At 41.5% G+C, this 23,115-nt stretch overlaps 2 protein-coding genes across 5 annotated transcripts in view; both read left to right on the forward strand.

Moving 5' to 3' along the window:
• The window catches only part of abcc9 (ATP-binding cassette, sub-family C (CFTR/MRP), member 9), a 44,909-nt gene extending 30,080 nt beyond the window's left edge, over positions 1–14,829 (forward strand). For 2 of the 4 annotated variants that reach the window (XR_014593027.1, XR_014593028.1), the window contains 11 exons: positions 598–700; positions 784–897; positions 1,551–1,671; positions 3,986–4,116; positions 5,441–5,519; positions 8,554–8,662; positions 9,784–9,887; positions 9,986–10,119; positions 11,012–11,074; positions 11,232–11,508; positions 12,688–12,827. Coding sequence is in view for 2 of the 4 variants with exons in the window: in XM_083902627.1 (XP_083758753.1) it covers positions 598–700; positions 784–897; positions 1,551–1,671; positions 3,986–4,116; positions 5,441–5,519; positions 8,554–8,662; positions 9,784–9,887; positions 9,986–10,119; positions 11,012–11,074; positions 12,688–12,825 (1,096 nt within the window). In the remaining 2 variants the exon portion in view is untranslated. Of the gene's footprint in view, positions 1–597; positions 701–783; positions 898–1,550; positions 1,672–3,985; positions 4,117–5,440; positions 5,520–8,553; positions 8,663–9,783; positions 9,888–9,985; positions 10,120–11,011; positions 11,075–11,231; positions 11,509–12,687 lie in introns of all 4 variants that reach the window. The other 2 variants (XM_083902627.1, XM_083902628.1) reach the window with 1 other exon arrangement.
• Positions 14,830–16,006: 1,177 nt separating this feature from the next.
• kcnj8 (potassium inwardly rectifying channel subfamily J member 8) lies at positions 16,007–22,355 on the forward strand (the record flags this gene model as incomplete). The annotated part of the gene is made up of 6 exons (XM_083902538.1): positions 16,007–16,371; positions 17,367–17,515; positions 18,440–18,600; positions 19,166–19,305; positions 20,185–20,401; positions 22,080–22,355. The coding sequence occupies 6 exons, from the start codon at positions 16,007–16,009 to the stop codon at positions 22,353–22,355; spliced, it is 1,308 nt and encodes a 435-aa protein (XP_083758664.1).
• Between the last annotated feature and the right edge of the window lie 760 nt (positions 22,356–23,115).

Here is a 23,115-nt window from a genome sequence, read left to right on the forward strand (position 1 = left end):
CTTCACCCTGTTTCCCATCGTTGGTATAATCCAACATTAAACAGCTCTCACGCTTTTTTTTCACTCTTCCTCCTCGTCCTCCTCCCTGAGGACTTACACACACACACACACACACACACACACACCCCCACACGCACACACACACTCTTGGCGACCTCTAGTCTGTTCCCATTATCATTGTCCTCTGGATTCCCTCCAAACCCACTCTGGTTCACCACTCAACTCAGTTAAAGCAAATTGTTTTTAAATATCTTCCGTGAATTTTCAAAATAAAGCTCTCTCACATTTAAGAAGCTGAAAAATGACAGAAACGTGAAAATATTCACATTTAAGAAGCTGAAAAATGACAGAAACGTGAAAATATTCACATTTAAGAAGCTGAAAAATGACAGAAACGTGAAAATATTCACATTTAAGAAGCTGAAAAATGACAGAAACGTGAAAATATTCACATTTAAGAAGCTGAAAAATGACAGAAACGTGAAAATATTCACATTTAAGAAGCTGAAAAATGACAGAAACGTGAAAATATTCACATTTAAGAAGCTGAAAAATGACAGAAACGCGACGAACACAGACAAATGTTGATTTTTCCAGACACGAGGCTCGTTTTAAGCAGCGCATGCTGGAGCTGACGGACACCAACAACACGGCCTACCTGTTCCTCTCTGCTGCCAACCGGTGGCTGGAGGTCAGAACGGTGAGAAAACTCTGTTCGATCGTGAGCTGTGATGTTGTCATTTATTTTAACGTTTTTATTCATCGGCCGTCTCGTCTGTGCAGGATTACCTCGGAGCGGTGATCGTGCTGGCGGCAGCCGGAGCCTCCATATGGAGTTTACATTCTGATCTGCACTACAGTGGCCTGGTGGGCCTCGGACTCACGTACGCCCTCACCGTGAGTTTGTTATGCTAACGTTTAATCGCAGTTCTGCGCTAACTAAAATAAGTCGGTTCATCGGTGGATCGGTTTGTTTGTTAACTTTCTTGAAAGAAGAAACACAAATTCATCTATGGAGTTTAAAAGGCTACATGCAGTTGTTGCTAATGCTACATAGCAATCTGCCAGGATTAGCATTTAGAGGAAATTTTTGCAGGTTAGCATCAATCTTTGTTCTTGAACTTAAGAACAGCTGATGTGAGCAAGTGATGCCATTGCTTGCTAATTTTGCATTGATTTCTATCTGCTAAGGTTATTATGCTAACCAGCTAGCTTCATGTCTTTACAGTAAATTGAGCGAAATTTTAAGTGGATGTTCTCACTTTTTTGCCGTAACCTCCCCAAATTTTACCTTTTTTATATGAAGCGTTGTCAATAAAGTTGTGTTGTACCTTGTTAGCTGAACACTTAGCATATAGCGTAGTTTTGCCACTGTGTTTATCAGACTCGTTTCAGGTCAATTTTAAAAAGAACAGGAAGAAACCATCGTGTTGTGTTTAAACTGTTTATTGGACCCTGAACTAACATGTTTATTTCTGTCAGAGAATCTTCATGACTCAGGGGTGTGTGTGTGTGTGTGTGTGTGTGTGTGTGTGTGTGTGTGTGTGTAGGTCACCAACTACCTGAACTGGGTTGTGAGGAACTTGGCCGACCTGGAGGTCCAGATGTCGGCCGTGAAGAAGGTCAACAGTTTCCTCAGCACAGAGTCGGAGAATTACGAGGGATCGATAGGTGACGACAACACACACACACACACACACACACACAGCACTTATTTATCCACATTTGTCACATTTCAAACCTGGCTCCAGCGCTGTGTGGAAGCGTCTGACTGGAATATTCCAATGAAATTCGACATCTGTTTTTGTGACGGAGTAAAAGTCAGTGAATCCTGTAAATCGTAAACAAAGGAATGAGAATCAGAAGATGACCGAGATGCAGTGATTCTGTACGGAGACTTTGGTACCGACCAAAGCTGAAGAGTTCATCGACGAACTAAGATCTTGGTCTCCATTAAATCCAGCCTCTCATGATACCGACTGCTTTGTTTCCGTCGTGATAAAAACCCCATCTGATATGAGATGATGCTGCAGCTTTATCAAGAGGGGTTGGAGTGAGCCTTGAAGACCATCCAAGGTCTGGAAGTCCTGCCACAGCCACTGCCCAAGAAAACATGGATGGTTTTTCACCACACGGTGACGGATGACTGATGTTTGACTGTTCATCACGTAGACAAGAAAAAAGCTAAAGCAAAAACAAAAACCTAAATAAGGAGCTAAAATCAGGGTAAAACTAGCTTAAATTTTTCGTCTAAAACGGATTAGAACAAAAAACTTACTAAGGAGCTAATAACAGGGTGAAACTAGGTTAAATTAAAAACAAATGCTTAAACAAAAAAGCTAAAGCTAAAACAAAAAGCTTCATAAGGAGCTAAAAACAGGGTAAAACTAGCTTAAATTTAGGCTAAAAGAAGTTAAAACAAAAAGCTTAATAAGGAGCTAAAAACAGGGTGAAACTAGCTTGAATTAAAGGCTAAAACACATGCTTAAACAAAAAAGCTAAAGCAAAAACAAAAACCTAAATAAGGAGCTAAAATCAGGGTAAAACTAGCTTAAATTTCGTCTAAAAACAGGTAAGAACAAAAAACTTAATGAGGAGCAAATAACAGGGTGAAACTAGGTTAAATTAAAAACAAATGCTTAAACAAAAAAAGCTAAAGCTAAAACAAAAAGCTTAATAATGAGCTAAAAACCGGGTAAAACTAGCTTAAATTTAGGCTAAAACAAGCTACAACAAAAGTGTACACAAAAGCTAAATAAAAGAAGCTAACATAAGAGGCAAAGCTAAGAAGAAGTTAAAATAGAAAACTAAAACAAGAAGCTAAAACCAGAGTCTAAGAGGATACATGAAGCTAAGTCATGAAGCTAAAATAAGACGCTAAACCAAGAAAATAAAGCAAGAGGCTGAAACGAGATTATTAAACAAATAAAAGTGGACGTTTGAACAATCTGATTTACTTATTATGACGTTCAAATGTTATTATGGAATCATCGATCACTAACAATAAAATGTCTCGATAACTCCATCTTTTAAGCTAGTTATGATACTGTAGCCAAATACTTTTTACAAGGCTGTCGGCGTCTGCCATGAAGGAGTGGAGAACATTCTGGACAAGAGTGTTGGGTTCACCACTTTGAGCCAGAGACGTGGACGTGGACGTATCTGCTGCTGTTTGACTGTGAGAGCTTCTACACCAAGCCCATCCGAGTCCTGCAGCACCGATGGAAGACGTTTGCAGACTGCGTTGAGAAAACAGACCACATCACGGTCGTCCTATGAACCTCTGAGCCTCCTTTATCTGCAGTGTTATGACTTGGTCCATATGCTCCATAAGCCTCTGTTTACAGCAGCCTGGACGCTAACATAGACAAGTCACTGCTCTGTTTTCTGTTGCTCTGGTCTCAGACGGCGGAAACAATCATTCTAACGTTTATAGGCTTCTGTAAGGGAAACGTCTTCAGACCTGGTACAAATGTTCCCTTGGATTCAAGGATGAAATCATTGAATTTCAAGGTTTCAAGGCCTCTACCATGTCCTCACAATCTTTTGAAGGCAACATCTCAGGGAACTCTTCCAGGGATTACTGTTAGAATCTGATGGTCAAAGGTCAAGATCACTTTCACCTCACACAATGTTTGAAATGTGATTCTATTTCAACAGGAACTCAAGGATTAATTCAAATGTGCTTCAGGATTTGATGATTTGACTTGAGGAGTCAAAGGTGTTGACTTGGACTTCACAGTTACCTTGTGAACATGAAGTTTGTTAGCCGTTAGCATGGAAGTTTAAATTATTTGACACAGTTGTTCACTAGAGGATCAAATTTATATTTATATATTTGTTGTTCAAAGGTCTCTCTGAACATGATGAAAACATTTCAAACTTCACATTCAGTCACTGTTTATTGTTTTTTTTTGTAGTTCCTTTATTGGAAAGTGAGAATTAAAATCAAAGATTGCTGTTCTTCCTCTCGCTCTCTCTGCAGACGCCTCTCAGGTGCCCGAGAATTGGCCAAAGAACGGCGAGATAAAGATCCAGGACCTGTGCGTACGCTACGACCCCATGCTAAAGCCGGTGCTCAAACACGTCAACGCCTCCATCAAACCGGGCCAGAAGGTAATTAACGCCATGCTGCGAAGTCCTCGAATCACACTGACGCGACAAATGTGAGGCCATTGACCGAGAGGAAAGTGACTTCTTCACGAGGGTTTTCACGGTTTGGTTGTTTTCTTTCGAAAAGTCGATGGTAGCAAAAGAAAAAACAGATGTACCAATAGATGTGATGGAACAAGAGTGGGATGCTTGAAACAAGATGCTAAAACCAGGGTGAAACTAGCTTAAATTTAGGTTAAAACAAGTTAAAACAAAATGCTTAATAAGGAGCTGAAAACAGGGTGAAACTAGCTTAAATTAAAGGCTAAAACACATACTTAAACAAAAAAGCTAAAGCTAAAACAAAAATCTTCATAAGGAGCTAAAAACAGGGTAAAACTAGCTTACATTTAGGCTAAAACAAGTTAAAACAAAAAGCTTAATAAGGAGCTAAAAACAGGGTGAAACTAGCTTAAATTAAAGGCTAAAACAAGTTAAAACAAAAACCTAAATAAGGAGCTAAAATCAGGGTAAAACTAGCTTAAATTTCGTCTAAAACAAGTTAGAACAAAAAAATTACTAAGGAGCTAATAACAGGGTGAAACTAGCTTAAATTTAGGCTAAAACAAACTAGAAAAGTGAAGTGTACACAAAAAGCTAAATGACAGAAGCTAACATAAGAGGCAAAGCTAAGAAGAAGTTAAAATAGAAAACTAAAACAAGAAGCTAAAACCAAAGTCGAAGTGGATACATGAAGCTAAGTCATGAAGCTAAAATAAGACGCTAAACCAAGAAAATAAAGCAAGAGGCTAAAACGAGATCATTAAACAAACTAAAAGTAGACGTTTGAACAATCTGATTTACTTATTATGATGTTCGAATGTTATTATGGAATCATTGATCACTAACAATAAAATGTCTCGCTAACTCCAGCTTTTAAGCTAGCTATCGTACTGTAGTCAAATACTTTTTATCTGTTTCACAAACACCATGAAGAAAGAATTCTAAATTCATATTTAGATTAATGTTCATATGAACTCGAGGATGATTCGATGCAATTTTGATGGGTCAAAGGTCAAGGTCACGGTGACCTTTAATGACCTTTTTAATGTTTATTGAAATATGTCCTGTGGGGGAGTTTATGTAGATCCGTTAGTGACATTTTTCTTTACGTGAGGACTTTTACTTTGAAGGGTTTCCACCTCAGATGTGAAGTGACACCTAGCCGAGCACGAGCGTAGCACGTAGCTGCCGCTCTGTCCTCACACACTCGTGTGTCATGTGTCACCGCCGTGTCACATGACTCTGACATCACGGCTCTTCTTCTTCTTCTTCTTCTTCCTGTCAGGTGGGAATCTGCGGCCGCACGGGCAGCGGGAAGTCCTCGCTGTCGCTGGCCTTTTTCAACATGGTGGACATTTTCGAGGGTGAGTCTCACATTAAATAAGACTCTTTTTCATCCCTTCTTCCTCTGGTCCATGTTTGGCATGAAGACGATGAAGTCTTTGTTTGTTCACATGTGCTTAAAGGCTTTCAGAGATCATAACACCAGGCTTAAAGTCATCATTCGTCATCACCTTCAAACACTGAAGGACTTTTCACTCACATTATTAAAGTACAGTACGCTCTTCCTCGCTGCTGGGGTCACGTCATTCTGCTGACGGACACTTGGTGGCGATAGAGCAGAAGAGAAGCCTCGGTGGGATGGACGCTGTGATGGACGTTAGATGGACGTTAGATGGACAGTGAGATGGACGTTAGATGGACGTTAGATGGACGTTAGAAGGACATTAGATGGACAGTGAAATGGACGTTAGATGGATGTTTGATGGACAGTTAGATGGACGTTAGAAGGACATTAGATGGACAGTGAAATGGACGTTAGATGGATGTTTGATGGACAGTTAGATGGACGTTAGAAGGACATTAGATGGACAGTGAAATGGACGTTAGATGGATGTTTGATGGACGTTTGAAGGACGTTGGATAGACGTTTGTAGGACGTTAGATGGACGTTTGAAGGACGTTAGATGGACAGTGTGAAGGACGTTAGATGGACGTTTGAAGGACGTTAGATGGACGTTAGATGGACGTTTGAAGGACGTTAGATGGACGTTAGATGGACGTTTGAAGGACGTTTGAAGGACGTTAGATGGACAGTTAGATGGACGTTAGATGGACGTTTGATGGACGTTAGATGGACGTTAGATGGACGTGAGATGGACGTGAGATGGACGTTAGATGGACGTTAGATGGACGTTAGATGGACGTTAGATGGATGTTTGAAGGACGTTAGATGGACGTTAGATGGACAGTTAGATGGACGTTAGATGGACGTTAGATGGACGTTAGATGGACGTTTGAACTACGTTAGATGGACGTTAGATGGACGTTAGATGGACGTTTGATGGACGTTAGATGGACGTTAGATGGACGTGAGATGGACGTTAGATGGACGTTAGATGGACGTTAGATGGACGTTAGATGGACGTGAGATGGACGTTAGATGGACGTTAGATGGACGTTTGATGGATGTTGGATGGACGTTAGATGGACGTTAGATGGATGTTAGATGGATGTTAGATGGACGTTTGAAGGACGTTAGATGGACGTTAGATGGACGTTAGATGGACGTGAGATGGACACGTTAGTCCGACTATGCTCCGTTTTAGTCTGACTAAGGTGTTGAATATGAGATGAATGAAACTGGATTATGAGATGAGCTCCTGTAGATTGTTGATTGAAATCCCTCTGAATACAAAGATCTCAGGTTATAAATGAGAAGTCCAAACGTTTCTCTGTGTGTGTGTGTCTGTGTGTGTGTGTGTGTGTGTGTGTGTGTGTGTGTGTGTGTGTGTGTGTGTGTGTGTGCGTGTGTGCGTGTGCGTGCGTGTGTGCTTTCAGAGCTGCAGCTGCATCAGAGGTGAAGTCGTCATCGTGCGACACAAGAGTGTGTTTATGTCGGACTAAATGTTTGTTTAACGCTGGTCTTTGTGTTTGACGTGTCTTTAAACACTGGTGCTGCTCTCTGTGATCTGAGAGCCTGAAGCTCTTTGTTCTCCTGGAGCAGACGCTGATATCAGATCAGTAAAGTGCGTCCTCACTTTCTCCTTCTGTGGTCGATGTTTTGACACCACGTCTTTAAACTGTCCTCTCTATTTACCGCACTCTTCAAAACCCTCTGTAATCCTATCGCTTTGTTTGTCCTCGTCTGCGATGAAGAAGACGTCTCTGAGGACCATTATTCACAGTCACTTTTTCCATTATCTCACACACACACACACACACACACACACACACACACACACACACACACACACACACAGCTGGGCAGACGTTTGGTTTTACTGTAAATTAAGACATTTGTGTTGAGCAGCACTTCCTTATAAAGACACAAGACAAGAGCAGAGCAGCGTCTGCAGAAAATATTTATTCATCATCGTTTATACACGAGAAAAAGTCACAGAAATTATTTTACAACAGGCAAATTGAATTGATTTAGTTTTTACCAGAAAATGAAACCTTTAAACGCAGGTGACGCTAACAGCGCTCATCGCACCAGTGCACTATTGTGAGTCTTCGTAGTCGATCGATTAGATAAATAGTGAGAAAAAAAACTTCAGTTCAAAAAGTAATTTTCCAATAAGCAGCGATAATGACGTCTGTCTGGAGTGTTTTGTCGTCCAGAGAGGCTGAAAAATAGGGCAAAAATAAGAAAACTAGGCTAAAACTGGAGGCTAAATGACGGAAACAAGAGGCTAAAACCAAAAGCTAAAACAAGAGGAGAAAACGTGAAAAACATAAGACTAAAACATGCTAAAACGAGGTTAAAACGTGCTAAAATAAGATGCTATAGCCAAAAGCTAAAACTAGAGGTTAAAAGATGAAAACTGGATGCTAAAATATGCTAAAATAAGAGGCTGAATGGTGAAAACAAGAGGCTGAAACCAAAAGCTATTACTCGAGGTCAAAAGACGAAAACTGGATGCTAAAATAGGCTAAAATAAGAGGCTAAATGGTGAAAACAAGAGGCTGAAACCAAAAGCCAAATCAAGAGGCTAAAACATGCTTAAATAAGCCGGTGTAGCCAAAAGCTAAAACTAGAAGTTGGTGTAAAAAACAGGCTAAAACATACTAAAATAAGAAGCTAAAACCAAAAGCTAAAGTAAGAGGCTAAAACATGCTAATTTAAGAGGCTAAATTATGATAAACAAGAGGCTAAATGAAGAAGCTAGCTGAAAATCTGGAAAATATAAGATCTTGTTTAAATTTTAAAATGCATGCACGTTCTAATCAATCAAAATATTATAAATCTGATGTTTTCTAATATTTTCTTTACTAAAAGCAGCAAACGTCAGTCGCTCCTTGTGTGTGTGTGTGTGTGTGTGTGTGTGTGTGTGTGTGTGTTGTCAGCTGCTGTAGGTGTAACAGTGTGTGCTTTTGTGTGTTTTTTTTCTTCAGGAAAGATCGTCATCGACGGCATCGACATCTGTAAACTCCCTCTGCAGACGCTCAGGTCTCGACTCTCCATCATCCTCCAGGATCCTGTGCTGTTCAGTGGATCTATAAGGTCAAAGGTCACACACACACACACACACACACACACACACACATGTACGTACGTGTCACATGACACAGTCTCAGCTGTGGGGTTAGAGGGTGAAGTCACAGCGGGAACTCTGACTGTGACCTGAACTGACTGTAGCTACAGACGTCACACACTGACGACCATGAGGAAGAGATGAGATGTTTGTTTACACTGTGTGTGTGTGTGTGTGTGTGTGTGTGTGTGTGTGTGTGTGTGTGTGTGTGTGTGTGTGTGTGTGTGTGTGAGAATCACAGTTACTGTGGAGCATTAACCTCACACACACACACACACACACACGTATGACACTGGGATTATTTCTGCTCTTATTTCTCTGGATTTATATTCTCATATTTGTTGAAAAGGGGATTTTATGATTGAAGTCAATAATATATCTGGCTAGGCAAAAAAAAAGCTAAAACATACTAAAATAAGACGCTATAGCCAAAAGGCTAAAATATGCTAAAATAATAGGCTTAATGGTAAAAACAAGAGGCTAAAACATGAAAAACAAAAGGCTAAAACAAGAGGCTAAAACATACTATAATAAGACGCTATAGCCAAAAGCTAAAACCAGAGGTTAAAAGATGAAAACTCTAAGCTAATATATGCTAAAATAAGAGGCTAAATGGTGAAAACAAGAGGCTAAAACCAAAAGCTAAAACAAGAAAAAAAAAGACTGAAACATGCTAAAATAAGATACTATGGCCAAAAGCTAAAGCTAGCTAAAATATGCTTAAATAAGAGGGTAAATGGTGAAAACATGAAAACCAAAAGACTAAACATGCTAAAATAAGACGCTATAGCCTAAAGGCTAAAATATGCTAAAATAATAGGCTAAATGGTGAAAACATGGTGAAAACATGAAAACCAAAAGACTAAACATGCTAAAATAAGATGCTATAGCCTAAAGGCTAAAATATGCTAAAATAATAGGCTAAATGGTGAAAACATGGTGAAAACATGAAAACCAAAAGACTAAAAGATGAAAACTGGAAGCTAAAATATGCTAAAATAAGAAGCTAAATGGTGAAAATGAGAGGCTAAAACCAAAAGCTAAAACAAAAGGCTAAAACATGCTAAAATTCTGAAACATTTCGTCTCAGGTTTAATCTGGATCCAGAGAGGACGTGCACCGACGATCGCCTGTGGGAGGCGCTAGAGATCGCTCAGCTGAAGAACATGGTGAAGGCTCTGCCTGGAGGTTTAGGTACTGACGACAACAGCAGACAGACCATAATAATGTCAATGTTTACACACATATGTGTGTGTGTGTGTGTGTGTGTGTGTGTGTGTGTGTGTCCTCAGATGCTGTGGTGACAGAAGGTGGTGAGAACTTCAGTGTTGGACAGAGACAACTCTTCTGTTTGGCTCGAGCGTTCGTCAGAAAGAGCAGCATCTTAATCATGGACGAGGCTACGGCGTCTATAGACATGGCCACGGTGTGTGTCTGTGTGTGTGTGTGTGTGTGTGTGTGTACGTGTGTGTGTGTACGTGAGGACAAAAACAAACAAACAAACCACAGGAGGACATTTTATATCCTAAAGTTTGGGGCAAAAAGAAGAAAACAAGACAATAAACCACTGAAGTGCTAAAAGAGACTAAAACAGGAGGCTAACAGAAGATAACAGGCTAAAAGAAAAGAGAAGCTAATCACGAGGTTTGAAAACAAACAGGAAGCTAAAACATGCTAAAATAAGATAACAAGCTTAAACAGGAGGCTAAAAGAAGACGAGAGAATAAAAATAAAGCTAAAACAAGTTAATCATAGGTTGAAAAGGACAATAAAGCAAGCTAAAGTAGTCAGCTAACAGAATAAACTAACAGGAGAAGCTAACATAATAAACTAACAGAAGAAGCTTACAGAAGATGCTAACATAACAAACTAATAGAGAGCTAACAGGAGAAGCAACAGAATAAACTAACAGGAGAATACAACAGGAGAAGCTAACAGAAGAAGCTAACATAATAAACTAACAGAAGAAGCTAACAGGAGAAGCTAACAGAAGAAGCTAATATAATAAACTAACAGAAGCTAACATAATAAACTAATAGAAGAAGCTAACTGAATAAACTAACAGGAGAAACTAATATAGAATAAACTAACAGGAGAAGCTAACTCAAAACTCCTAAATCTGAGAACTTGATTAAATGTAAAAATACTCAAACTAATTAATCAAAATAAATAATAATGTGTTTTTAAAACAGTTTTACGAACAGAAAACGAACGTTAATGTTATGTTAGTACAGATTATATATAGATTACACAGATTATAGATTATATATAGATACACTGACTCTTTCTAATCTTGTTTTTCTTCTTCTTTTCTTCAGGAGAACATTTTACAGAAAGTGGTGATGACGGCGTTCACAGACAGAACGGTCGTCACCATCGCAGTGAGTCGTCACATTAAACCTCCTTTATTTCTTCTTCCTGCTCCTGTTTTTCCTTTTCCTCACAAACTGTGAGTTAAAAAAACCACTTCCTGTCTGTGTGTCACTCTATCCTGTCCTCGTTTCCTGTTTCCTCCTCGTCCCTGTCCTCGTCCTCCAGCACCTGGTGTCCTCCATCTTGGACGCCCAGCAGGTGTTGGTCTTCTCCTCAGGGCTCCTGGTGGAGAACGACTCGGCGGCTAACCTGTTAGCACAGCAGGAGAGTCTCTTCAGTGTGTTAGTGAGGACTCACAAGTAGACCTGGCTCAGCCTGGACCACTTTGGCTCAGCTCTTCATCCCTCTGTGTTTCCCTCCTCTTCCTCTTCCTCTTCCTGTTTGTCCGGGCTGAGTCGGAGCTGGAGGCTGATCCCGGGTCTGTGAAGACTCTGACGGCCTGGTTGGTACCGAAAAATCTGAAAATATCGCATGTTCTGTTCCAGACGTGATCATGTGACCACAGCTGTGAAACCACTCACTCTCCCACACCAAAGTCCATAGAGAAAACCAGTGATTTTAGCTCACAGGGACACAGGAGCTATGGACTTTGGTGTGGGAGAGTGAGTGACTTTGGTGTGGGAGAGTGAGTGACTTTGGTGTGAGAGAGTGAGTGACTTTGGTGTGGGAGAGTGAGTGACTTTGGTGCGAGAGAGTGAGTGACTTTGGTGCGGGAGAGTGAGTGACTTTGGTGTGGGAGAGTGAGTGACTTTGGTGTGGCAGAGTGAGTGACTTTGGTGTGGCAGAGTGAGTGACTTTGGTGTGGCAGAGTGAGTGACTTTGGTGTGAGAGAGTGAGTGACTTTAGTGTGGGAGAGTGAGTGACTTTGGTGCGAGAGAGTGATTGACTTTGGTGTGGCAGAGTGAGTGACTTTGGTGTGGGAGAGTGAGTGACTTTGGTGTGGTAGAGTGACTTTGGTGTGGGAGAGTGAGTGACTTTGGTGTGGGAGAGTGAGTGACTGGTGTGGGAGAGTGAGTGACTTTGGTGTGAGGAGAGTGAGTGACTTTGGTGTGAGGAGAGTGAGTGACTTTGGTGTGAGGAGAGTGAGTGACTTTGGTGTGGTAGAGTGACTTTGGTGTGGGAGAGTGAGTGACTTTGGTGTGGTAGAGTGACTTTGGTGTGGGAGAGTGAGTGACTTTGGTGTGGGAGAGTGAGTGACTGGTGTGGGAGAGTGAGTGACTGGTGTGGGAGAGTGAGTGACTTTGGTGTGAGGAGAGTGAGTGACTTTGGTGTGGCAGAGTGAGTGACTTTGGTGTGGCAGAGTGAGTGACTTTGGTGTGGCAGAGTGAGTAACTTTGGTGTGAGAGAGTGAGTGACTTTAGTGTGGGAGAGTGAGTGACTTTGGTGCGAGAGAGTGATTGACTTTGGTGTGGCAGAGTGAGTGACTTTGGTGTGGGAGAGTGAGTGACTTTGGTGTGGGAGAGTGAGTGACTTTGGTGTGAGGAGAAACTGACGATGACTCTTGTTTTGTGAAGTAGCTAAAATGCGATGTTGTGTCTCCCCTGGCAGCTGCGTTGTTGTTGTTGTTGTTGTTGTTGTTGTTCCTGGAGACTGAGCCTCTGTTTGTCCTCTGCGTCTCCAGCACCGCGTCCACACCATCGTGACGGCCGACCTCGTCATCGTGATGAAGCGAGGAAACATCATGGAGTACGACAAACCTGAGACTCTCCTGGAGCAGGAGGACGGCATGTTTGCCTCGTTCGTCAAAGCGGACATGTAGACGTAGACGTAAACATAGACGTAAACATAGACGTAAACGTAGACGTAAAAGTAGACGTAAACGTAGACGGACACAGACACGTAAACGTAAACATAAACATTATGAACCCAGTTATTGTTTTTTTGATGAAGATTTAAATGTTTTAATCTTAGTTTTGTGTCGACGTTTGAAGCAGAAAACGTTGCCTTTTTCACTGTTTGATTATAAACGTGTGAATGTGAGTTTTTAACTTTTATATTTTTATTTTCAAAAGTCTTAAAGTAGCTCGTGTCGTCTGCGTCTGTTTACACTTTTATGATGCAATAAATCATAATAATAATAATTCTAGCTTTTTTACAAACGTGTCTTTTCGCGTCACGGAAAAAAACATTTTTCTGTCGTAATCATCGAGATTCTGGTGCTCGTCGTACGATGTTTTGTTAGGTTTTTGTTCAGGGATTATTCTATTATTATATTATATTATATTTAAATATAAATAAATATGATGTAAAATATGTTTAAATATATTTCTACACTGAGGCTCAGACTGTGGCGGCCATTTTAACCACAAATAAAAACTGAAGCAAAAAACTGTTTTTTAAAACATCTTTATCAACATTTGTTTGTTTGTTTGTTGTTTAGTAAAAACACTGTAGGGCGTCGTCACGGCGACGGCTCCTCGTGACCCCGTGACCCCGCTGTCTGTCTGCGCTCGTGCTTTGCTGAACTTTTTTGTTTTTTTGTCGACACCGAACATGAACTCTTTATTTGATTCATATTCATGTCTTTATTGATCCATAATCTCATAATAATCTCATAATAATCTCATCATCACAAGATAAATCATATAATCTGAGAAACAAGGTCGTCATTGATCACGTTTAAATGCTAATACCTAATAAAATGGTCGGTCAGTGTTTTAGCTTCACTTCATAGATACTTTATTTATTTTCTTAGCCTTGACTTTAGCCTCCTGTGTTAGCTTCCTGTCTTTGTTACTTGTTTTTAGCATTCTGTGTAAGCTACTTGTATTAGCTTCTCGTTTAGCCTGTTGTATTAGCTTCCTAGCCTCAAGTTTTAGCCCGCCCCATTAAGCTACTTTTTTGCTTAGCCTTGACTTTAGCCTCCTGTTTTCCTCTCCTCTCTCAGATACTTATTTAGCATTTTTATAATGTTTTAGCTTCTCTTTTAGCCTCTTGTATTAGCTTCTCTTTTAGCCTCTTGTATTCGCCTCAAGTTTAGCTTCTCTTGTAGCCCCTTGTATTAGCTACTTCATTTATTTACTTAGCCTCGAGTTTTAGCCTCATTTCATTCATTTTCAGCCGTGTGTTAGCCTTGAAATCTTAGCTACATGTTTTAATAGCTTAGCCTCTTGTCTTTTCCTTGAGTGTAGTTTGTTGTTTTAGCTTCTCTTTTAGCCTCGTGTTTAGCTTTTAATTCTCTTTTAGCCTCGTGTTTAGCTTTTTATTCTCCTTTAGCCTCGTGTTTAGCTTTTTATTCTCCTTTAGCCTCGGTTTTAGCTTTTTATTCTCTTTTAGCCTCGTGTTTAGCTTTTTATTCTTGTTTTACACGTTTTAGCCTTTAGCATCTTCACAGCTAATATTTCTCTCGTCATCATGTTTTTGGTTTTATTTTATACTTGGAGATACATTTTTTTCACTGTACACATTACACACACACACACACACAAGTGAGTCATGAATAAAACACACTTTAATTCTTTCTATTTTTTTAAACGTTCACTAAAGTTTTTACAGCCGCATCGTCGTCACAAACTCTTTGTTTTTTCTTTTACAATATTTCAGGAAACACGTTTATCTAATATTTAAACAGTCGTTTCAAACAAATAATTTCACTGTTTTTCATTCAAATATTTAGAAATCGTTCTTTTCTTTCCAAATGTAAAGAAAACGTTCATGAAAATCCACACAAATCTATCAGAGATTTTCTTATTTGAAAAATAAAAATAATAAATGACTGTTAAAAATACAAATGTACAGTTTATACCTGAAGTTTGTGCCTCATGTTTTTTTTAAACAAATGATAATAAAATGTGATTCAGAAGAAAGTGAAGGTGTTTATTTGTTGAATGGCGCCCCCTGGGGACTCACTGTCAAACTGACAAACTCTGATTTTATTTTTATTTTCAGAGGATTTTGTGGGGTTTTTTGTTTGTTTTGAACAAAATTCTTTGTCTCTTTAATAATTAAAATATTGACGATAACGGCCTCATGTTTTAGGACGCACTCATCAGTAAATGACACAAAGGTCAAAGGTCAAGTCGCCAAATTAAAAATAAAAGTTAAAATTGAACCTGAAAAATCAAGTCGAAACCTCTGGTGTTAAAAGATGATTTGAACAAAACAATTGAATTGTTTTGTTCAAATCTCTGGTTCATTATTTTGTGTTTTAGTTTCTGAAATATTTAAAAATAATAAAATGTCAATAAATAATAAATAAATGTTTTCGCCTCCAGATTATGGTTAAACAATAAAAATGAACGTGTGTAAGGATATTTTAATAAATAATATAAAACATGTTTTTATTTATGGGATTTAATTGACGAATTGAAGAAACTAATAATACACATTTTTATTTTAACAATTTCTAATTAAAAGGAAACATGAAATACACACATTTGAATGTTGTAGAGGATTTAATCTGAGAAAAGCAGAAAGTTAAGGCTTCATTTGTCAGATTATCCAGAAAAAAACCGTTTAAAGTTGAAGTGAGATCAATATTTTAGTGTAAATGACTTTAATATTTGAACATTAATCATGAATCACTGATTCAACTCAAAGAAACTCAAAGTTTGTTGGTTTTAAAACACTTTTTATTGGTGGTTTATTTTCCATTTACGCGCGTGTTCCGTGAAGTTTATTGTTTTTTTCCGACGCTCCCTGAAGGCAGCATCACCCGGGTCAGACCGGGTCTGGATTCCGGGAGCTGTTCTACGTCAACGGGACCAGTTCGTCCTCTGAAGATCCGCGCAGAGGCGGCGCGTCCTGGTCTGTGCGTAAAACCTCTCCAAACGTGTCCAGAGGCAGCGGAGCGCGCGCAGCAGCAGCAGCAGCAGCAGCAGCACGAGGACAGAGAGGACATGTTGGATGTGCGCGTGAAGACGAACTGAAACACAGACTTTTTTTTTTAACAGAAGAAGAAGAAGAAGAAGAAGAAGAAGAAGAAGAAGAAGAAGAAGAAGATGTTGGCGAGGAAGAGCATCATCCCGGAGGAGTTCGGTCTCCCGGGCCTCGTGTCCCGCGTGCCCCGCAAACCGGTTTTCCGTGACCGCGTGAACAAGGCGCGCTTCATCGCCAAGAACGGCTCGTGCAACCTCGCGCACAAGAACATCCGCGAGCAGGGCCGCTTCCTGCAGGACGTGTTCACCACGCTGGTGGATCTGAAGTGGCGCTTCACGCTCGTCATCTTCACCACGACCTTCGTCAGCAGCTGGCTCCTCTTCGCCATGAGCTGGTGGCTCGTGGCGTTCGCGCACGGCGACCTGGACCTGGACCCGGACCCGGACTCGGAGCCCCAGAACCGAACCCACTGCGTCACCGACGTCAAGTAAGAAACGCTCGAGAGACGGAAGATGGTTTTATCTCCTCCATCTTCATCCAAAACCTCCTTCTTCTTCTTCTTCCTCTTCTTCTTCAGAGGAAAACAAAGACAATAAAATGAAAACAGGAAGTTATGAAACTCCAGCTCGCTCTCATCCTTCCTTGCGTCCTACTCCCTAGCTCCCTCCTCCGTGACCTTCTGACCTTTCCCTCCTTCCTCCTCCTTTCTTCTCAGAATCGGACATTTCTGAAGTTAACGCGATAAACGCGATCAAATTGCGATGATTGAGAGAAAGAAATTCATTCAATAAATAGGCCTGCCAGCAGGTGGCGCTATGTCCCCGACTCAGTTTTCATGCGCCGATGTATTCCGATCGCGTCGCTCGTCTCACGTGTGAAGTTTGGAGCAGATCGGTCAATGTACGTTAAAGTTACCGGCCACTTCCTGTTTTATTCACTTCGAAAAAATAAACTCCGCCCAAATTCCGATGTTTGCTGTGGCCACGCCCCTTTTGACTTCCTTTGTCTGGTACGATAAACGCGCTCCGACGAGTTCAAATCGCAAAGACGGCAAATTTCCTCCCGGGTTTGACCTGTGGCGGCGCTACTGAGCCATTTTCTCCACTTTTACGTATTTCCTAACTTATTGCGAGTTATTTTTATAGTAACGTACGATAAAATCCTATATATATGTTGTCCCATTCCGACTTGTGTGACGTGAGTATGAACATGTTTGTAACAGATTAACGTTATTTCCACTACTTTGTGATTCCTGGTGGTGGCGCTGTCACAGCAACGAGGCTAACGCTAACACATGCTAGCAGGGGAAGACATTTTGGTTTTTTAGATATTGCTATTAAATAATATTTTGAATATCGCAGAATCTCAGTATTGCGATATGATTGTTAGCGTATGTTTTGTATCGCGCTTCATAAGTCGTGACTTTCTCCTCCAGCCGTTCGGCTGTTTACGTGTTTTTCTCCGTGACTCCGCCCCCTGCAGGTCGTTCACCTCGGCCTTCCTGTTCTCCATCGAGGTCCAGGTGACGATCGGCTTCGGTGGACGAATGATCACGGAACAATGTCCCGCAGCGATAACCGTCCTCATCCTGCAGAACATCGTGGGACTCATCATCAACGCTATCATGCTAGGTTAGACTCCGCCTTCTCAGAGACTCCGCCTTCTCCGTCTCTGTCTTCGTCTCCTTGGTTTGCAGTTGTCCTCATGTCTCCGTCCTCTTGTTGTCCTCATGTCTCCGTCCTCTTGTCCTCTTGTCGTCCTCAGGTTGTATCTTCATGAAGACGCCTCAGTCTACTTGGTTCACTGTTGTCCTCACGTCTCCGTCCTCTTGTCCTCTTGTTGTCCTCACGTCTCCATCCTCTTGTCCTCTTGTTGTCCTGATGTCTCCGTCCTCTTGTCCTCTTGTTGTCCTCAGGTTGTATCTTCATGAAGACGCCTCAGTCTTGTCCTCTTCTTGTCCTCACGTCTCCGTCCTCTTCTTGTCCTGATGTCTCCGTCCTCATGTCCTCTTGTCGTCCTCAGGTTGTATCTTCATGAAGACGCCTCAGTCTTGTCCTCTTGTTGTCCTCACGTCTCCATCCTCTTGTCCTCTTGTTGTCCTCATGACTCCGTCCTCTTGTCCTCTTGTTGTCCTCATGTCTCCGTCCTCTTGTCCTCTTGTTGTCCTCAGGTTGTATCTTCATGAAGACGCCTCAGTCTTGTCCTCTTGTTGTCCTCACGTCTCCGTCCTCATGTCCTCTTGTCGTCCTCAGGTTGTATCTTCATGAAGACGGCTCAGTCTTCTTGGTTCACTGTTGTCCTCACGTCTCCGTCCTCTTGTCCTCTTGTTGTCCTCATGTCTCCGTCCTCTTGTCCTCTTGTTGTCCTCAGGTTGTATCTTCATGAAGACGCCTCAGTCTTGTCCTCTTGTTGTCCTGATGTCTCCGTCCTCTTGTCCTCTTGTTGTCCTCAGGTTGATTCTTCATGAAGACGCCTCAGTCTTGTCCTCTTGTTGTCCTGATGTCCCGTCCTCTTGTCCTCACGTCTCCGTCCTCATGTCCTCTTGTCGTCCTCAGGTTGTATCTTCATGAAGACGGCTCAGTCCAACCGTCGCGCAGAGACGTTGATCTTCAGTCGTCACGCCGTCATCGCCGTCAGAAACAACAGCCTTTGCTTCATGATCAGAATCGGCGACCTGAGGAAGAGCATGATCATCGGCGCCACCGTCAGGCTACAGGTGATTTCCACTGCGTCGTTCAAAACTACATTACCCATAAGTCTTTGTGGACGTAAACAGGAAGTAAAACCATGCTCATCATCAACCATGCAGACTCAGCTGTTTTTGTGTCTATTTGTGTCAATTTTTCGACATTTTTGCCAAATTTGTATCGTAAGAATGAAGCCGAATTATCTGTTAGTGATGAATGTTCTCAGTGAACTCATGAATTCACACTTAACTGTCACTGGATTCGTGTGATACTGACGTAAAGTTAAAATTATGATAATTCTCAAGGGAGTTCTGCGGTGGGTTTTTTCTTTGATTTTCATGCTGATTAAAAGAGGTTTAATAACTGAAGAAATCACAGAAAACGACTTTAATGAACAGTTCAAGTCAAAGTGAATGTGAAAACACGTGTTTCATGAGTGTGTGTTCGCGTGTGACTGAGTCATGACTCAGCAAAATACCTCGACTGAGCGCTGCACGGGTTTGCTTCACTTTGCTGTATAAAAAATATGATGATGCTTTCCTGTGCCTTTGTTCTCGTTATTATTGTGATTATTGTTATTTGGATGTTTCGCAGGTCGTGAGGAAGACGACGACTCCGGAGGGCGAAGTGATTCCCATCCATCAGATCGACGTTCCGACAGAAATCGCCGTCTCCAGTAACAGCCTGTTTCTGCTCGCTCCGCTCATCATCTGCCACGCCATCGACAAACACAGGTCCGACAACACAAGAACACACTAATGTCTTCATTTGTTATCACTTTTCTGTCCGTTTTAACTGGTTATTATTCACAAAAAACACCCAGAAAAGTCAAATATTACAAATCCAAATGTATGTGTGTGTGTGTGTTCTTGTACTTGCGGCATACTTTGGCCGGTCCTCACTTTGTTTTCATTGAAATCACTTCCTTAGGTTGCTATAACATGATATACTCAATTTGTCAATAACGACATAGTATAGTGTGACGTTTTTGTCAAATTTTGGACCAAACATTTTTGGTCAAATTTAAAAAAAAAAAATTTGGTCAACATAGTATAGTATGATGTTTTTGTCAAATTTTGGGTCAAAATTTTGGGGTCAAAAATTTGGGGTCAAATTTTTTTTTCAAATTTTTAATGACAGTATAGTATGATGTTTTTGTCAAATTTTGGGTCAAAATTTTGGGGTCAAAAATTTGGGGTCAAATTTTTTTTTCAAATTTTTAATGACAGTATAGTATGATGTTTTTGTCAAATTTTGGGTCAAAAATTTTGGGTCAAAAATTTTGGGTCAAAAATTTTGGGTCAAAAATTTGGGTCAAAATTTTTGGGTCAAAAATTTTGGGTAAATTTTTTTTAAAATTTTGGACGATGATGTTTTTGTAAAATTTTGGACCAAAAATTTAAAAAAAAAAAAATTGAAAAAGTTTTCCAGCATTTTTTGCTCTGGGGCTCCACCTGCAGACATTTTGTGGTACTGCAAACAGTAGTTCTTGTAGATGTCATTCATGGAGTAGATATTTGTAATTGTGTTGATTTATAAAGTGGAAATGCTGGTCCTCACTTTGTCAGCAAGTACAAGAATGTGTGTGTGTGTGTGTGTGTGTGTGTGTGCAGTCCCCTCTATGACCTCTCAGCGATGGAGCTCCAGTGCAGTGACCTCGAGGTCATCGTCATCCTGGAGGGCGTAGTGGAGACGACGGGCATCACCACACAGGCTCGAACCTCCTACGTCGCCGAGGAGATCCAGTGGGGTCACCGCTTCGTTCCCATAGTAACGGAGGAGGAGGGCGTGTACTCGGTGGACTACTCCAAGTTTGGAAACACAATGAAGGTAAAAAAAAAGTCACTCTCCCACACCAAAGTCTATAGAGAAAACCAGTGATTTTAGCTCACAGGGACACAGGAGCTGCTGGTCCTCTGCTGCCTCGTGTGGTCACTTTTTGTCACTGAGTTAAGTCTAAAGTAAATATTTTACTAAAATCAGTCATTATAAGTTAGTGATGGAGGCAGCTGTGGATCAACAACTCCTGTGAACTGTGTGCTGTGATGTTAAAATCACTGGTTTACTCTATGGACTTTGGTGTGGGAGAGTGAGTGACTTTGGTGTGGGAGAGTGAGTGACTTTGGTGTGGGAGAGTGAGTGAATTTGGTGTGAGGAGAGTGAGTGACTTTGGTGTGGGAGAGTGAGTGACTTTGGTGTGGGAGAGTGAGTGACTTTGGTGTGGGAGAGTGAGTGACTTTGGTGTGGGAGAGTGAGTGAATTTGGTGTGAGGAGAGTGAGTGACTTTGGTGTGGGAGAGTGAGTGACTTTGGTGTGGGAGAGTGAGTGACTTTGGTGTGGGAGAGTGAGTGACTTTGGTGTGGGAGAGTGAGTGACTTTGGTGTGGGAGAGTGAGTGACTTTGGTGTGGGAGAGTGAGTGACTTTGGTGTGGGAGAGTGAGTGACTTTGGTGTGGGAGAGTGAGTGACTTTGAGTGACTTTGGTGTGGGAGAGTGAGTGACTTTGGTGTGGGAGAGTGAGTGACTTTGGTGTGGGAGAGTGAGTGACTTTGGTGTGGGAGAGTGAGTGACTTTGGTGTGGGAGAGTGAGTGACTTTGAGTGACTTTGGTGTGGGAGAGTGAGTGACTTTGGTGTGGGAGAGTGAGTGACTTTGAGTGACTTTGGTGTGGGAGAGTGAGTGACTTTGGTGTGGGAGAGTGAGTGAATTTGGTGTGAGGAGAGTGAGTGACTTTGGTGTGGGAGACTGAGTGACTTTGGTGTGTGAGAGTGAGTGACTTTGGTGTGGGAGAGTGAGTGACTTTGAGTGACTTTGGTGTGGGAGAGTGAGTGACTTTGGTGTGAGGAGAGTGAGTGACTTTGGTGTGGGAGAGTGAGTGACTTTGGTGTGAGGAGAGTGAGTGACTTTGGTGTGAGGAGAGTGAGTGACTTTGGTGTGGGAGAGTGAGTGACTTTGAGTGACTTTGGTGTGGGAGAGTGAGTGACTTTGATGTGGGAGAGTGAGTGAATTTGGTGTGGGAGAGTGAGTGACTTTGGTGTGAGGAGAGTGAGTGACTTTGGTGTGAGGAGAGTGAGTGACTTTGGTGTGGGAGAGTGAGTGACTTTGGTGTGGGAGCGCTATCTACACCAAAGTCACTCACTCTCCCACACCAAAGTCCATAGAGTAAATCAGTGATTTTAACATCACAGAGACACAGGAGTTGTTGATCCACTGTTGCCTCCATCACTAAGTTCAAATGTCTTATTTTGTCAATTCTGCTTTTAAAATCCTTCGTTTGGATCAACTTTATTGACACAGTGACCACACGAGGCAGCAGAGGACCAGCAGCTCCTGTGTCCCCCGTGAGCTAAAATCACTGATTTTCTTTATGGGCTTTGGTGTGGGAGAGATGTTTCAGTCATCATTGTTGTGTACAAGTGTGGACTTAAACTGTTAAACTGTTAAACTGTTAAACTGTCAGACAGATGATGAGATTAACAGACGGACCGTATTCCCGTCTTCTTGCTGCAGGTGGCGACACCGGTGTGCAGCGCCAAAGAACTGGACGAGAAGCCGTCCATCCTGATCCAAACTCTGCAGAAGAGCGAACTCTCGTACCAGAACTCGCTGAGGAAGCGAAACTCCATGAGACGCAACAACTCCATGCGTAAAGTGGCGGGCGGCGGCGGCGGCGGCTGCAGCGGCGGCGTTAGCAGCCTGCGCCGCAACAACTCGGGCCTCGTCCTGCCCAAAGTCCAGTTCTTCACGCCGGGGGACGGCGTCCAGAACCTGAACGCCGTCACCTGACATGAGGCCGGCCCCCTGCTGGCCGCCCTGCTCCTCCTGGTGGGACGGAGGACGGTGGGCGTGGTCGTGGGCGTGACTCCGCCTCTGATGGGACTTTGTCTTCTTCTCTTTTCTGTTTTAACGCCACACGTTTACTGCTGACATCACACACACACACATGTTTTTACATCTTAGTGAGGACCTTTCGCCCCCTTACCTGAACCATCACAACTAAGTGCCTTATCTTAAACCTTTTCACTAAATCTAAAACCAGGTCTTAACCATGATAAACCCCCTACGGGAAAAAATGTCCCCACAAAGTCAAAAATTTTGGGTCACATTTTTTTTTTTAATTTTGGACGACAGTATAGTATGATGTTTTTGTCAAATTTTGGGTCAAAAATTTTGGGTCAAATTTTTTTTTCAAATTTTGGACGACAGTATAGTATGATTTTTTTGTCAAATTTTGGGTCAAAAATTTTGGGTCAAAAATTTTGGGTCAGTTTTTTTTTACATTTTGGACGACATAGTATAGTATTATGTTTTTGTCAATATTTGGGTCAAAAACTTTGGGTCAAAAATTTTGGGTCACATTTTTTTTTCAAATTTTGGACGACAGTATAGTATGATGTTTTTGTCAAATTTTGGGTCAAAAATTTTGGGTCAAAAACTTTGGGTCAAAAATTTTGGGTCAGTTTTTTTTTCAAATTTTGGATGACAGTATAGTATGATGTTTTTGTCAAATTTTGGACCAAAAATTAAAAAAAAAAAAAAAAGATCT

The sequence above is a fragment of the Microchirus variegatus genome, assembly GCF_963457635.1.
Source record: "Microchirus variegatus genome assembly, chromosome: 16".
NCBI lineage: Eukaryota > Metazoa > Chordata > Actinopteri > Pleuronectiformes > Soleidae > Microchirus > Microchirus variegatus.